Source organism: Anomaloglossus baeobatrachus, chromosome 2, assembly GCF_048569485.1.
Source record: "Anomaloglossus baeobatrachus isolate aAnoBae1 chromosome 2, aAnoBae1.hap1, whole genome shotgun sequence".
NCBI classification, from domain to species: Eukaryota; Metazoa; Chordata; class Amphibia; order Anura; family Aromobatidae; genus Anomaloglossus; species Anomaloglossus baeobatrachus.
Genome location: NC_134354.1, coordinates 9,579,299 through 9,592,983, shown reverse-complemented (window position 1 = coordinate 9,592,983; position 13,685 = coordinate 9,579,299). Strand labels below are relative to the sequence as shown.

The following is a 13,685-nucleotide window of genomic DNA, read 5'->3' as shown; positions in this document are numbered from 1 at the left end:
TGGCCGGGCCCCCCCCCCTAGAGATGGGGAGTGGCCGGGCCCCCCCCCCTAGAGATGGGGAGTGGCCGGGCCCCCCCCCCCTAGAGATGGGGAGTGGCCGGGCCCCCCCCCCTAGAGATGGGGAGTGGCCGGGCCCCCCCCCCTAGAGATGGGGAGTGGCCGGGCCCCCCCCCCCCTAAAGATGGGGAGTGGCCGGGCCCCCCCCCCCCTAGAGATGGGGAGTGGCCGGGCCCCCCCCCTAGAGATGGGGAGTGGCCGGGCCCCCCCCCTAGAGATGGGGAGTGGCCGGGCCCCCCCCCTAGAGATGGGGAGTGGCCGGGCCCCCCCCCCTAGAGATGGGGAGTGGCCGGGCCCCCCCCTAGAGATGGGGAGTGGCCGGGCCCCCCCCCTAGAGATGGGGAGTGGCCGGGCCCCCCCCCTAGAGATGGGGAGTGGCCGGGCCCCCCCCCTAGAGATGGGGAGTGGCCGGTGTGACGACCTGGACTCTGTCAATGCTTAGCAAGGGTTAAATTTCTTAGTAGCCATTGTCTAGTCTGTGACTTGCAGACCACATGTAGATATCCTCAGTCTTTCTATCCACATCATTTAACTGAACATTATCCATGCAGCTTGAAATTCATCCAATAAGAGAAGCAACCTTGTACAACCAATCCGATAAGGGCACAGTATATACTAAGGGAAGGTTATGGCTATAAAAGGTGACTTCTTGGAGTCACCAGGGGTTAGTGGATGTTGCATGATCCAGTCTAAGCTCTTAGGAGCTGGCTAGAGGATCAGAACCAGGATACCTTGTGGACTCGGTCTAGGAACTTTGGCTCCGACTACAGGATCACTTGGCTACATGGCTTCAACCTAGGGACTCCGGTTCCGATTGGAGACCATATCCACAGTCTAGGGATTTCGACTCCGGCTGCCAGGATTATATCATCATACCAGAGACTACTTAAGGAAGAAACCCAGGTTGGGACAAATCGGTCACCTGGTACAGACTTTGCAGACCTCAGCCAGCTTCCTAAATCTGGCATTATTCCAGTCTCAGTGGGTGCCCGCCAAAAGCGGGGTGCTGCTGGATTGGAGCATTAAAAAGATATAGAGAAAAAAATAAAATGTGTAAAAAAAAAAAATGCATTTAGCAAAAGTAGAAGCTGAGAGACTCATTGCTAAGGAAAGCAAAACAAATCCCAAACTATTCTTTAATTATATAAACAGAGAAAAGATTAAAATTGATGGTGTTGGCCCTTTAAAGAACAATGAGGGTAAAATCATAGAAAGCGATGTGGGAAAAGCAAATGTTTTAAATACTTTTTTCTCAACTGTGTTCACACAGGAAAAGCATATGCCACGGGAAATGCAGAGGGATCATGTAAACGCTTCATTAAGTATGACCTGCCTAACCCAGGAAGAAGTGCAGAACCGACTTAGTAACATTAACACTGACCAATCACCAGGCCCTGATGGCATTCACCCTCGGGTATTAAGGGAGTTAAGTAATGTGATAGACAGGCCTCTATTCCTTATATTTAAAGACTCTATAGAAACTGGGTCTGTTCCTCTGGATTGGCGGCAAATGTGGTACCAATATTCAAAAAAGGGTGCAAAAGGGAACCAGGAAACTATAGGCCGGTAAGCTTAACATCTGTTGTGGGTAAAATGTTTGAAGGGTTTTTAAGGGATGCTATTATGGAATGTCTCAATGTTAATAATTGTTTAACTCCATATCAACATGGATTTATGAAGGATCGCTCCTGTCACACTAACCTGATCAGCCTCTATGAGGATGGAAGCTCTCACATGGACCGAGGAGAATCATTGGATGTCATTTATCTCCACTTCGGTAAAGCATTTGACACTGTCCCACATAAAAGACTGCTAAGTAAAATGAGAAAGCTTGGGCTCGGGGAAAATGTGTGTAGATGGGTAGCTGGCTTAGTGGTAGAAAACAAAGAGTGGTTATTAATGGCGCATACTCAGATTGGGCCAGGGTTACTAGTGGGGTGCCACAGGGGTCGGTATTGGGCCCCCTACTATTTAATATATTTATTAATGATCTGGTGGATGGTTTACAAAGTAAAATATCAGTATTTGCAGATGATACAAAACTATGTAAGGTAGTTAACACAAAGGAGGACAGTTTGCAACTACAGATGGATTTGAGTAAATTGGAGAATTGGGCTGAAAAATGGCAAATGAGGTTAAACACAGATAAGTGTAAGGTTCTGCACATGGGAAGGAGAAACAGATGCTACGATTACTTACTAAATGGGAAACTGCTGGGGAAATCAGACATGGAAAAAGACTTAGGCATCTTAGTGAATAAGAATCTAAATTGGAGTGCCCAGTGTCAGGCAGCAGCCACCAAAGCAAATAGGGTGATGGGATGCATTAGAAGAGGTCTGGGGGCACGAGATGAAAACATCATTCTCCCTCTGTACAAATCACTCGTCAGACCACACTTGGAGTATTGTGTGCAATTTTGGGCGCCGGTGCTCAAGAAAGACATTACTGAACTTGAAAGGGTTCAGAGGCGGGCTACTAAAATAATAAATGGAGTGGGTACATTACAATACACGGAAAGGTTATCAAAATTAGGTCTATTTACTCTAGAAAAGAGAAGACTTAGGGGAGACCTAATAAACATGTACAAATATATCAGAGGGCCATATAGAGATCTCTCCCATGATCTGTTTGTACCAAGGACTGTGACAAGAACAAGGGGGCATTCTCTTCGATTGGAGGAAAGAAAATTCCTACATCAGCATAGAAGAGGGTTCTTAGCGGTAAGAGCAGTGAGGCTCTGGAACTCTCTTCCTGAGGAAGTGGTGATGAATGTAAGAGAGGAATGGAGGCTTTTCTTGATAGCAAAAGTATAGAAGGTTATAAATAGCATAATCTTACAGGTAGATAGAAGAGCGACCAAGATTATTAGAGGAATGGGGGGGGCTGCAATACCAAGACAGGTTATTAAACTTGGGGTTATTTAGTTTGGAAAAACAAAGGCTTAGGGGGATCTAATCACAATGTATAAATACATGAGGGGACAGTACAGAGACCTTTCCAAAGATCTCTTTACACCTAGGCCTGCGACTGGAACACGGGGGCATCCGCTACGTCTTGAGGAAAGAAGGTTTAATCATAATCACAGACGAGGATTCTTTACTATACGAGCAGTGAGACTATGGAACTCTCTGCCGCATGATGTTGTAATGAGTGATTCACTACTAACATTTAAGCAGAGCCTGGACGCCTTTCCTGAAAAATATAATATTACCAGTTGTGTATATTAGATTTTATGACAGGGTGTTGATCCAGGGAACTAGTCTGATTGCCGGATGTGGACGAAGGAAGGAAGTTTTTTCCCCATTGGAGCTTATTTGACACATTGGGGTTTTTTTGCCTTCCTCTGGATCAACATGTTAGGCTATGGGTTGAACTAGATGGACTTGGAGTCTCCCTTCAACCTTAAAAACTATGAAACGATGAGTAAATAGCCCTGGAAGCTCTGAGGCACGGACATTCTAATCCCTGGTGAGCCAGCGGAAGGGTGAGACTCTGTTGCCTGTTACATTTGTGTGTTTTGCTGGTTATGTGTTATGTGCCGTTAATATTTTGGGGATCCAATAAAGTCTTATTATTGTGGTTCCCTCACCCTGTGTTGTCTGAGTAGTGTTACGCCCACGGTTAAGGAGGCTGGCGTTCAGTTGGGATGAGCCCTGAGCCACGCTGTCTTTCTAAAGGCGGCCGGTTCAGCGGACGAGAGCGCCCACTGAGCCCCGTGTCTCCACAGGAGAGCACCCACTGAGCCCCGTGTCTTCACAATTGATGGCAGCGGTGGGACACTACTCAGCCTGGTTTACCCAGGGGAGCTGCAGTGGACTGGTGTTTTCGGACACCGTCCAGGGCTCAACAACCAGGGAGGCACATAAGCATACCCAGCAGGCCATAGGGGAGGCATTCAGGTTTCAGACGCTGCCATGTCCAACCCCACCAGCTCAGCCATGGGACAAGGACCAGAGAGGAGTTACGACCGCAGCAGTAAATGGATGCTACAGGATCTGTGCCAGAGGCGAAAGATTGAATACAGGAACGCTGACACTCGGTCGGACTTGATCCGGAAATTAGTCCGTTGGGATGCCCAGAATGATGCAGAGGACGATGAGGATCCCGCCGATATTGACCCAGAGGATTTAATATTTGTGCCACATCATGGATCTAGTGACAATCGGGAATCAACTTGGTCCAAAATGGCCCAAGCCACAGCGTTGTTGACTGCATTGAGGCCTAAATCCTCAAGAGAAGAGAGGGCTTATGTTCTGGAATATGTTTATGGGATTCCAGCTGCAGTACTGCTAACACCAGCCGCTCAAGAAGGATGGTCCCGCTACCCAGCAGAAGCTGCGCCAAAACAAAGGACTACAAACAGGGCCTGTGACTCGCCCAATCTATGGCGCTGTTATACATGTGGGCGCCATGGACATATCGATAAAGATTGTCTCCAAAACAGAGGCTGCATACTTGGAGTCTGTCTGCCAGTCAAACCAGTTAACATATGCCGAGATGAACCAACGAGACCTGAGGAATGCTACTCCCAAGAAACCCCAATAGCTGAGGAAGTGGTTTATCCAGTCCACACCCTACGGCAGGCCGGACACCGTACACCAGCCAACCTCCATCCCCACATCCAGACGGTCAAGGTCGGTGATATACAGGCTCAGGGACTTCGAGACACTGGATCTTCCATCACTCTGGTCAGCCCAGATATTGTTCCCACAGAATATCATTTACCTGGCCGCCAAGTGACCATCACCCTTGCTGGGGGCCAGCGCTCGGACATCCCTCTGGCATGTGTGCAGTTGGACCTAAGGACCGACCAGGGAGAGATCGAGGTGGAGCTTGTAAACAGCCTCCCCACACCTGGTATTTTGGGGACTAACCAGGAAGCGATCGATGTGGGGATTGTGAACAGCCTCCCCATACCTGACATTGTGGAGACTGACCAGAACAAGGCTGATGTGGAGCTTATGGACACTGTCCCCACACCAGTTATTTTGGGAAATGACTAGGAAGAGGTCCATATGGAGCGTATGGACAGTCTCCCCACTTCTGTTGTTTCGGGGACTAGCCAGGAGGAAGTTGAAGTGGGGTTCATAGATGGCCCCACCAAGCCTGTTGTTTCGGATACCACCCAGAGGGAAGTGAAAGTGGGGCTTGTGGATTACCTGCTCACACCAGTCATTTTGGAGAATGACCTAGGGCAAGGACTATCCAGCCAGTTTGTTACTGCCATCACCCGCAGCCAACCCAAACACCATCCTTGTGCAGATGTTTCTGCCAACCCATCCGAGGGGAACCCCCCCTCCTCAATCTTAAGCCTCCTCTTCAGATGCAACGAATGTGAGTACCTCAGACCCAACTGTGGCCATTGACTGGTGGGAGATACATCCTAAGGAATTCTGGGAAGCCCAACTCACGGATCCCACCTTAGTGCTTGTCTGGAATATGGCTGCTCAACCTGGGGGAGGTAATCAGGGGGAGGTGTATAGATGCGAGCCTCTGTTGCTGACCTCACCATTAAAAAGGACAATGCCGTCAAGATGAGAAGGGTGATCGGAAGCCCATCCTGTCTGGCTAATATTAAGAAGGGGGAGGAATGTGACGACCTGGACTCTGTCAATGCTTAGCAAGAGTTAAATTTCTTAAAATTCAGCCAGATGTATTGTTCTTCTGTGTGTTAACTCATGTTTGCTAAACTATTGTTTGGGACCAGACCCTTCAGAGCAATCATTGTAATGTAGTTGTGTATTGCTAATCTAATGTAAATTACCTCAGTAGCCATTGTCTGGGTTTGTGGATTCCAGACTACATGTAGATATCCTCAGTCTTTCTATCCACATCATTTAAATGAACATTATCCTTGCAGCTTGAAATTCATCCAATAAGAGAAGCAACCTTGTACAACCAATCCTATAAGGGCACAGTATATACTAAGGGAAGGCTATGGCTATAAAAGGTGACTTCTTGGTTGGTGATGGATGTGCATGATCCAGTCTAAGCTCTTAGGAGCTGGCTAGGGGATCATAACCAGGAGGCCTTGTGGACTCAGTCTAGGGACTTTGGCTCCGACTAGAGGATCACTTGGCTACAGGGCTTCAATCTAGGGACTCCGGTTCCGATTGGAGACCATATCCACAGTCTAGGGATTTCGACTCCAGCTGCCAGGATTATATCATCATATCAGAGACTACTTAAGGAGGAAACCCAGGTTGGGACAAATCGGTCACCTGGTACAGACTTTGCAGACCTCAGCCAGCTTCCTAAATCTGGCGTTATTCCATTCTCGGTGGGTGCCCGCCAAAAGCGGGGTGCTGCTGGATTTTAGTAAATAGCCCAGTAAGCTCTGAGGCCCAGACATTCTAATCCCTGGTGAGCCAGAGGAAGGGTGAGACTCTGTTGCCTGTTACATTTGTGTGTTTTGCTGGTTATGTGTTATGTGCCGTTTAATTGTTTGGGGATCCAATAAAAAGTTTTAATATTGTGGTTCCCTCAGCCTGTGTTGTCTGAGTAGTTAACGCCCACGGTTAAGGAGGTCGTGCGTTCAGTTGGGATGAGCCCTGGGCCACGCTGTCTTTCTAAAGGCGGCCGGGCCAGCGGACGAGAGCACCCACTGACCCCCGTGTCTCCACAGGAGAGCACCCACTGACCCCCGTGTCTCCACAGCCGGGCCCCTTAGAGATGGGGAGTCGCCAAATCATGTAAGGATCTGTCACATTTTGTCTTTCAGAACCTGTTCCAGGAGGTCGGGGTCCGGGTTGGTGGGTACATGGGGGGATCTGCTCCCGCCGGGGGCTTCACCTCTCTGGATGTCGCCGTCTGCACCATCGAGAAAGCAAATGGCCTGGTGAACCGACTGATCGAGGAGGACAGAATGGACCTGCTGGGTGCGGACTCCTCTGCTCAAGATGATGGGGGTTGTGTGTCAGTTTTGTGGAGGAGTGGAGATGATGGGGGTTGTGTGTCAGTGATGTGCAGATGATGGGGGTTGTGTGTCAGTGATGTGCAGATGATGGGGGTTGTGTGTCAGTGATGTGCAGATGATGGGGGTTGTGTGTCAGTGATGTGCAGATGATGGGGGTTGTGTGTCAGTGATGTGCAGATGATGGGGGTTGTGTGTCAGTGATGTGCAGATGATGGGGGTTGTGTGTCAGTGATGTGCAGATGATGGCGGTTGTGTGTCAGTGATGTGCAGATGATGGCGGTTGTGTGTCAGTGATGTGCAGATGATGGGGGTTGTGTGTCCGTGATGTGCAGATGATGGGGGTTGTGTGTCAGTGATGTGCAGATGATGGGGGTTGTGTGTCAGTGATGTGCAGATGATGGGGGTTGTGTGTCAGTGATGTGCAGATGATGGCGGTTGTGTGTCAGTGATGTGCAGATGATGGCGGTTGTGTGTCAGTGATGTGCAGATGATGGGGGTTGTGTGTCAGTGATGTGCAGATGATGGCGGTTGTGTCTTGCTGTGATGAGGATGGTGGCTGACGCTGTTAATGGTGGGTGTGGGGGTCTCGCTCTGCAGGGATGATGGTGGTGGACGAGCTGCACATGTTGGGGGATTCGCACCGGGGGTATCTGCTGGAGCTTCTCCTCACCAAGGTCCAGTACTTGACCCAGAAATCTGCCACTAGGTGAGTGATTTATCTCCATATATAATGTAGACCCCCGGACCCCCAGATGTGATAATTATCCCACACGGCCGGACCTCATGTCTGACCCCTCAATCACAGTGTCCTTGCCCCCGTGGTGGCACCGTTCCCCATGGCCCCTCAGTCACCGTGTCCTCGCCCCGTGGTGGCGCCGTTCCTCCTGGCACATGCACAGAATGCCAGAATTACACCCGGTCGGGGGGGTTGGATTTGGGGGTCGGGGGTGTCAGGTATTTCCTCATATTCTTTCCTTATCACGTTGCAGGAATAAATCCCCCCGCGACCCCCGGAATGAGGTGCAGATCGTGGGGATGAGCGCCACCCTGCCCAACCTCGGCCTGCTGGCATCCTGGCTCCGGGCCGAGCTCTACCACACTGACTACCGGCCCGTGCCCCTCAGAGAGCGGCTCAAGATCAGCAAAACCTTCTATGATTGCTCCATGGCCGCAGTGCGGGAGATGGAGCCACTAATCCACGTGAAGGTAAGAACTGACCTATAATGGTAAGAGATGATGGACCCCCGAGCACAGAGCGGCTGGGGGTCTCCTGACTCCTGTATACGTACGAGACCCCCAACCACTCTGTATGGGGTGACACTGATTCCCGCTGACGCCTCCGCTCCTGTCACAGGGGGACGACGACCACATTGTCAGTCTGTGCTATGAGACCGTCCAGGGCGGCCATTCCATCCTCATCTTCTGTCCGTCCAAGAACTGGTGTGAGAAATTGTCCGACACCATCGCTCGCGAGTTCTATAACCTCTACCAGCGGGCGGCGCAGGAGGCAGCAGGTGAGACGGCACGGGGGGTCCCAAACCAGCTGTATAGGTGGGTGCCCAGCTGGGCTATTGTCCTGTGGAAAGGGTCGGGTGCTGATTTCTGGAGCAGCTCCCTCCACTAGGTGGCACCGGGGAGGTAGTCTATGGTCTTCACGCTTGTGAATTCTCAGTCCTTCAGACATTCCCTTCTTGCTCCACCAGGGGGCAGCACAAGTCCACGCTTCTCTTCAAAGTTTTCTTGTTGGAAAGTTTTTGATTTTCCCTCTGCGTTTTGTGCTGAATTAAGTGTTAAGTTACTCCTCGCGTCGCGTTACTCCTCGCGTCGCGTTACTCCTCGCGTCGCGTTACTCCTCGCGTCGCGTTACTCCTCGCGTCGCGTTACTCCTCGCGTCGCTTTAATCCTCGTGTCGTGTTAATCCTCGTGTCGCTGTAGGCTATGTTCACACACTGCATCTTTTACTGCATTTTTGGTGCATTTTTAAGGTCACAAAGATGCACCCTAATACATGCATTTGTTCCCCCAGCAAAGTCTATGAGATTTCTATTTTACTGTCCGCACAGGGCATCTCTATTTGGCTGCGTTTTTGAAGACACAGCCAAGATGCAGGGTGTCAATTCTTTTTGTGTTTTGTCCCTGCGTTTCGGAGGACTGGCACATCAATCCACTGTCTCAGGGTCGCCAGGGGATTGATCGCTGGTATTTGGCCGGATGCCGATCTCGTATAAAGTCTATGGGGACCAGAATCCTGCGCAAAGGGGTAGGAGCAAGTGCTTAGAATTACTGGCGTGGCTATTACACTGCTCCCGCAGCTGCTCATTCACGTCCCGGGCCGCTCATTACCTTCATTGAATATGCACTGCTTTCCCCACCCACCGGCATCTGTGATAGGGTGAGGGCTCGTCTGACTTCAACCAGAGTGACAGCGTGTCTGACTGCAACTGTGAAGGTGGTCTGAGCTGTAGTATGTTTGTTTAAACGTAATAAGAATATCTGTGTATGTAAATAATCAAAATGTAGATGTAGTTGTATAATGATCTGTCTGTCTATGTAGCTATTGCACAGATCTATAATACTCCCTGTTCAAAGTTGTATAGTCATGAAGGGGTTACCAAGGATAACTGAACAGATGTACAAATAATGAGCAAAAGTCTTATCAGTAATGTTCACACAGAAAGAATGTGCAAGGAACTAAGATGTGTTTTACAAGATGCTGTGAGAAATTAAGGAGTGGAGAACTCACTGTTTAGCTTCAAGACCAAAGTAGCTTTTCTGTATAATTGGGTGTCTTCCAATACACAAGGTCAGTTGATGATGCTGGCTCAAGGAGAACAGGTCTGTGTGTTCATTGTCTGATACATTGATATATCGGCACTGATATACAGCTAATACGGCACCGTCTCTGGATATCCCAAACGAAGACTCCATTAGCAGTCTTCACCCAAATTCCTCCCTTGACAGTTGGCGCCCAATGTGGGGCCACACGGACGCATTGCCGACCTGGAAATACTGATGCTTTGGACGTCGCGGACTGAAATCTCCCTCCGCTCCAATTCGACTGATCATCTCCAACTCAAACTCGGTAAGTGTTACATACTGTGTATTCACTGCCGTTGTGGTTGGTTTGGAGAGGAGGGAGTGACGGTCTGTGTGTCCTTATCGGTGTTAAAAAGGTATCTGATTGTGACTCAGGGGTGATGCGCGCTAGGGCTCAGAGCACGATCCCAGCCCTGAGGTGTGGATCGATGATCGAGAGTGTCACACGGGATCCAGAGGACGGTTGTTAGGGTAGGAAAGATGGTGGTGGCTGGATATAGCTAGTTAGACTGACCCGGTCTGTAATTAAAGACGCGGGGGGGTTCCCGAGACCGAAGATAGCGAGTTAGGACGTTTAAATATTGGTACAGCTGACCAAGTCCGGAGGCCGGGACTTGTTTGTATGTGCATATGCATTCTTGTACAACCTCCTCTGTGACACGGAAGATTTTCACGTGATCGGAGATAGTGAGTTAGGACAATAAAAAATATTGGTGCAGCTGATCAAGTCTGGAGGGAATACATTTTGTACCCCTCCTCCGTGACACGGGATACCCTTATTACTATATAGCTGAGGAGTTGCCAGCTAGTATAGAGGTGTAGCCTTAAGTTCCGGCCGGGCTGTAATGTTCACCGCATAGTCATAAATTAATGTAATCCAGACACCACCAAGATAGCACAAATGTTTAGAAAGGAGAAGACAAGATTGAGAAAGCTGAGGATTCACCGAATGGATTTAGTAAACATTCCTTAGGGAGAGGCACGTGCTGGAGACAGTTCAGCTGTGTAACGTGCCCCGGAGATTTCCAGAGTATTATTTGTTGTTTGATGCTGAATTGTTTAACAGAATAACGCAGATATTGCTATCAGAAGATATATTGAGGTCAAAGAAGAGGATGAGCGAGGAATGTTGTGTTTTCCTGTAGGTCACCCAAGTCTGAGGATGGTTTTAGGGGCACTCAGGAAGGTTGTTTTGTTGCTGCTACTTCGCAGCCTAATTCTGGACAAGCTCCGGAATTATTCACAGATGCTGCAGTCACTAGACAGCATCCCTTAACTCTTTCCACACCCATACCCCTGGTCCCTCCCATACCTGCAATGCCGTCTCTCCCCTCACCGGCCAGTCTGCCATCACGCTCCCCAGTTACCAATCCCCTCCCCTTGGATCCCCCTTTTTCCCTTAGGACACATAGTGAGCCTTACCCCGAATCTGACGAGGAACAGCCCTCATTTAAATGTGTCCCTTTCAACCCCATCCAGTCAGCGGCATTAATCCCCTGCCTGCCAGATCCCGACATTAACCCTATGCGATTTTATAGGAAGATGCTACAGGTCCACCAGTTATATTCAGCTGCTTGGAAGGACCTAGTTAATCTCACCAAGATAAAAGCAGGAGACAGTTTTTGGCCCTTAATGGAGCCCCATCTCACAATGCCCCCAGGCACTGATGACACCACTTTCCAAAGTGGAAAACAGTATTGTGCCGCTTTAAAAAGATGGGCTCAAGATCAATTGGTGTATACAAATGCGCCAGTGCAGCCCCCACCACAACCCATGCCCCGACAGGGCCCAAACCCCGTATACGTAGCTCCCAATCAACAAAGCCAGCAACAGAATTGTGGTCAGCCCGGTCACTATCAAAGAAAGTGTCACACCCCCAAATCTCAGTGTTTGGCCAGGTACCCTCAAAACCGTAACCAAAACTTGCAGCACACAAATCTATAATAAAGGTGTTCCCTGTAAACTCAGTAATGATCTACCTGAAGCCGGGTGTGCCTTTTCCCAGAGTATCACAGTATCCCTTTAAATCAGTCCCAGGAAATTTTCCAAGATACTGCCCACAGTCCGAGCTGGACCCACGAGTCTGCCCCAACCTTCCCTAGTGATACAGAGGGGTGCCCCGGACTGCTTGCTTTTTTTGTTGCAGTGATTTCCAGTCCCAAGCCACCCGTTTTAATGATGCTCTCCATTCCACTCCATCAATCTTAAGGCTTCTGTAATATATGTTTCTATAGTAGTTTTGTCTCTACTGGCTGACACGGTACAAAAATATATTTTATATATTTCTGCAATGAAAGTTCTGCCTATGGTTTTTCTTGCATCTGTTTTTCCCACCAGCCATTCTAACATCGCACACCCTGAAGGACAAGTAGGGGCCATAAGCCTGCTAAGCCCGCAGAGATATGTGGGAGGGTGTACTTATCACAAGGAATAAAAAGGAAAAAAAAACTAACGAAGTAGAGAAAGGAAAAAAAAAAAGAATGGCTTCTGCAGAGATTTGCGGGACTACATGTGTTTTATATACGAACAAGTGCTTTTTACGGCTGGTGGAGTAGATTTTGTTTAATCCTTAGAGTTCAAAATTTCACAGGAGATTATCACTAGTATCCTACTAACACCTAAATAAATTAATTAATTTTGCAGGGAAAAGTATATTTTTTTTAAAATATACAAATTAGGTTTGTTTGTTCTCTTTTGTTTTTTAATTATGTGCTAATTTTTAAATAAGGTCTAAATTCAATCTTTCTTAATCAGGATAATGTGCCCTAATAAGAGTAATAACGCCAATTCTAATAGCCCCTATAACTCAAAAAGTTATGTTTAATAAATAAAATAAATACTTAAGGGGAGAGTTAAAGTCTGTAGTGTTAAATTAAACAAAAACAACAATCTCATAAAAAACCCACATATATAAATATAATTAAAGTTCCAAAGGCAGTAAGTCACAAATAAGTCCCAAATAATAAAATATATCTAAATGGGAAAAAGTTTTAAATTTAAGGTTAATAATATTCCCAAATATTTTATTAAGGGGGGACTGTGAAGGTGGTCTGAGCTGTAGTATGTTTGTTTACACGTAATAAGAATATCTGTGTATGTAAATAATCAAAATGTAGATGTAGTTGTATAATAATCTGTCTGTCTATGTAGCAATTGCACAGATCTATAATACCCGCTGTTCAAAGTTGTATAGTCATGAAGGGGTTACCAAGGATAACTGAACAGATGTACAAATAATAAAAGTTATAAAATAATAAAATAATAATAAAATAATGAGCAAATGTCTTATCAGTAATGTTCACATAGAAAGAATGTGCAAGGAACAAAGATGTGTTTTTTCAAGATGCTGTGAGAAATTAAGGAGTAGAGAACTCCCTGTTTAGCTTCAAGGTAAAAGTAGCTTTTCTGTATAATTGGGTGTCTTCCAATACACGAGGTCAGTTGATGATGCTGGCTCAGGGAGAACAGGTCTCTGTGTTCATTGTCTGATACATTGATATATCGGCACTGATATACAGCTAATACAGCACCGTCTCTGGATATCCCAAACGAAGACTCCATTAGCAGTCTTCACCCAAATTCCTCCCTTGACACAACCAATCACAGACGCCAGTGGGCGGGTCTATATTGTACAGTAAAATAAATTAAAAAAAATTTGCGTAGAGTTCCCCCATATTATGATACCCAGCATAGATAAAGCCCGACAGATGAGGGCTACAACCCCTGGCAAAAATGATGGCCTCACCTGGCTCTTCAGTTCTTTACTTTTGTTAATAAAGAGCAGTCACAGACGGCACAAAACTAAAGTCATTTCAAATGTCAACTTTCTGGCTTAAAAAAAAACCCCTGAAAACACAATGTGCAGCCAGTAACGGTTACTTTTCAAGACCAAACA

General features: G+C 47.6%; 1 protein-coding gene across 1 annotated transcript in view; it reads left to right on the top strand.

The window, feature by feature from the left end:
- POLQ (DNA polymerase theta) overlaps positions 1-13,685 on the top strand; it is a 47,707-nt gene that overhangs the window by 5,461 nt on the left and 28,561 nt on the right. Inside the window, 4 exon segments of the mRNA XM_075334859.1 lie at positions 6,779-6,935; positions 7,571-7,679; positions 7,963-8,179; positions 8,328-8,487. Of these exon segments, the coding sequence (XP_075190974.1) occupies positions 6,779-6,935; positions 7,571-7,679; positions 7,963-8,179; positions 8,328-8,487 (643 nt within the window).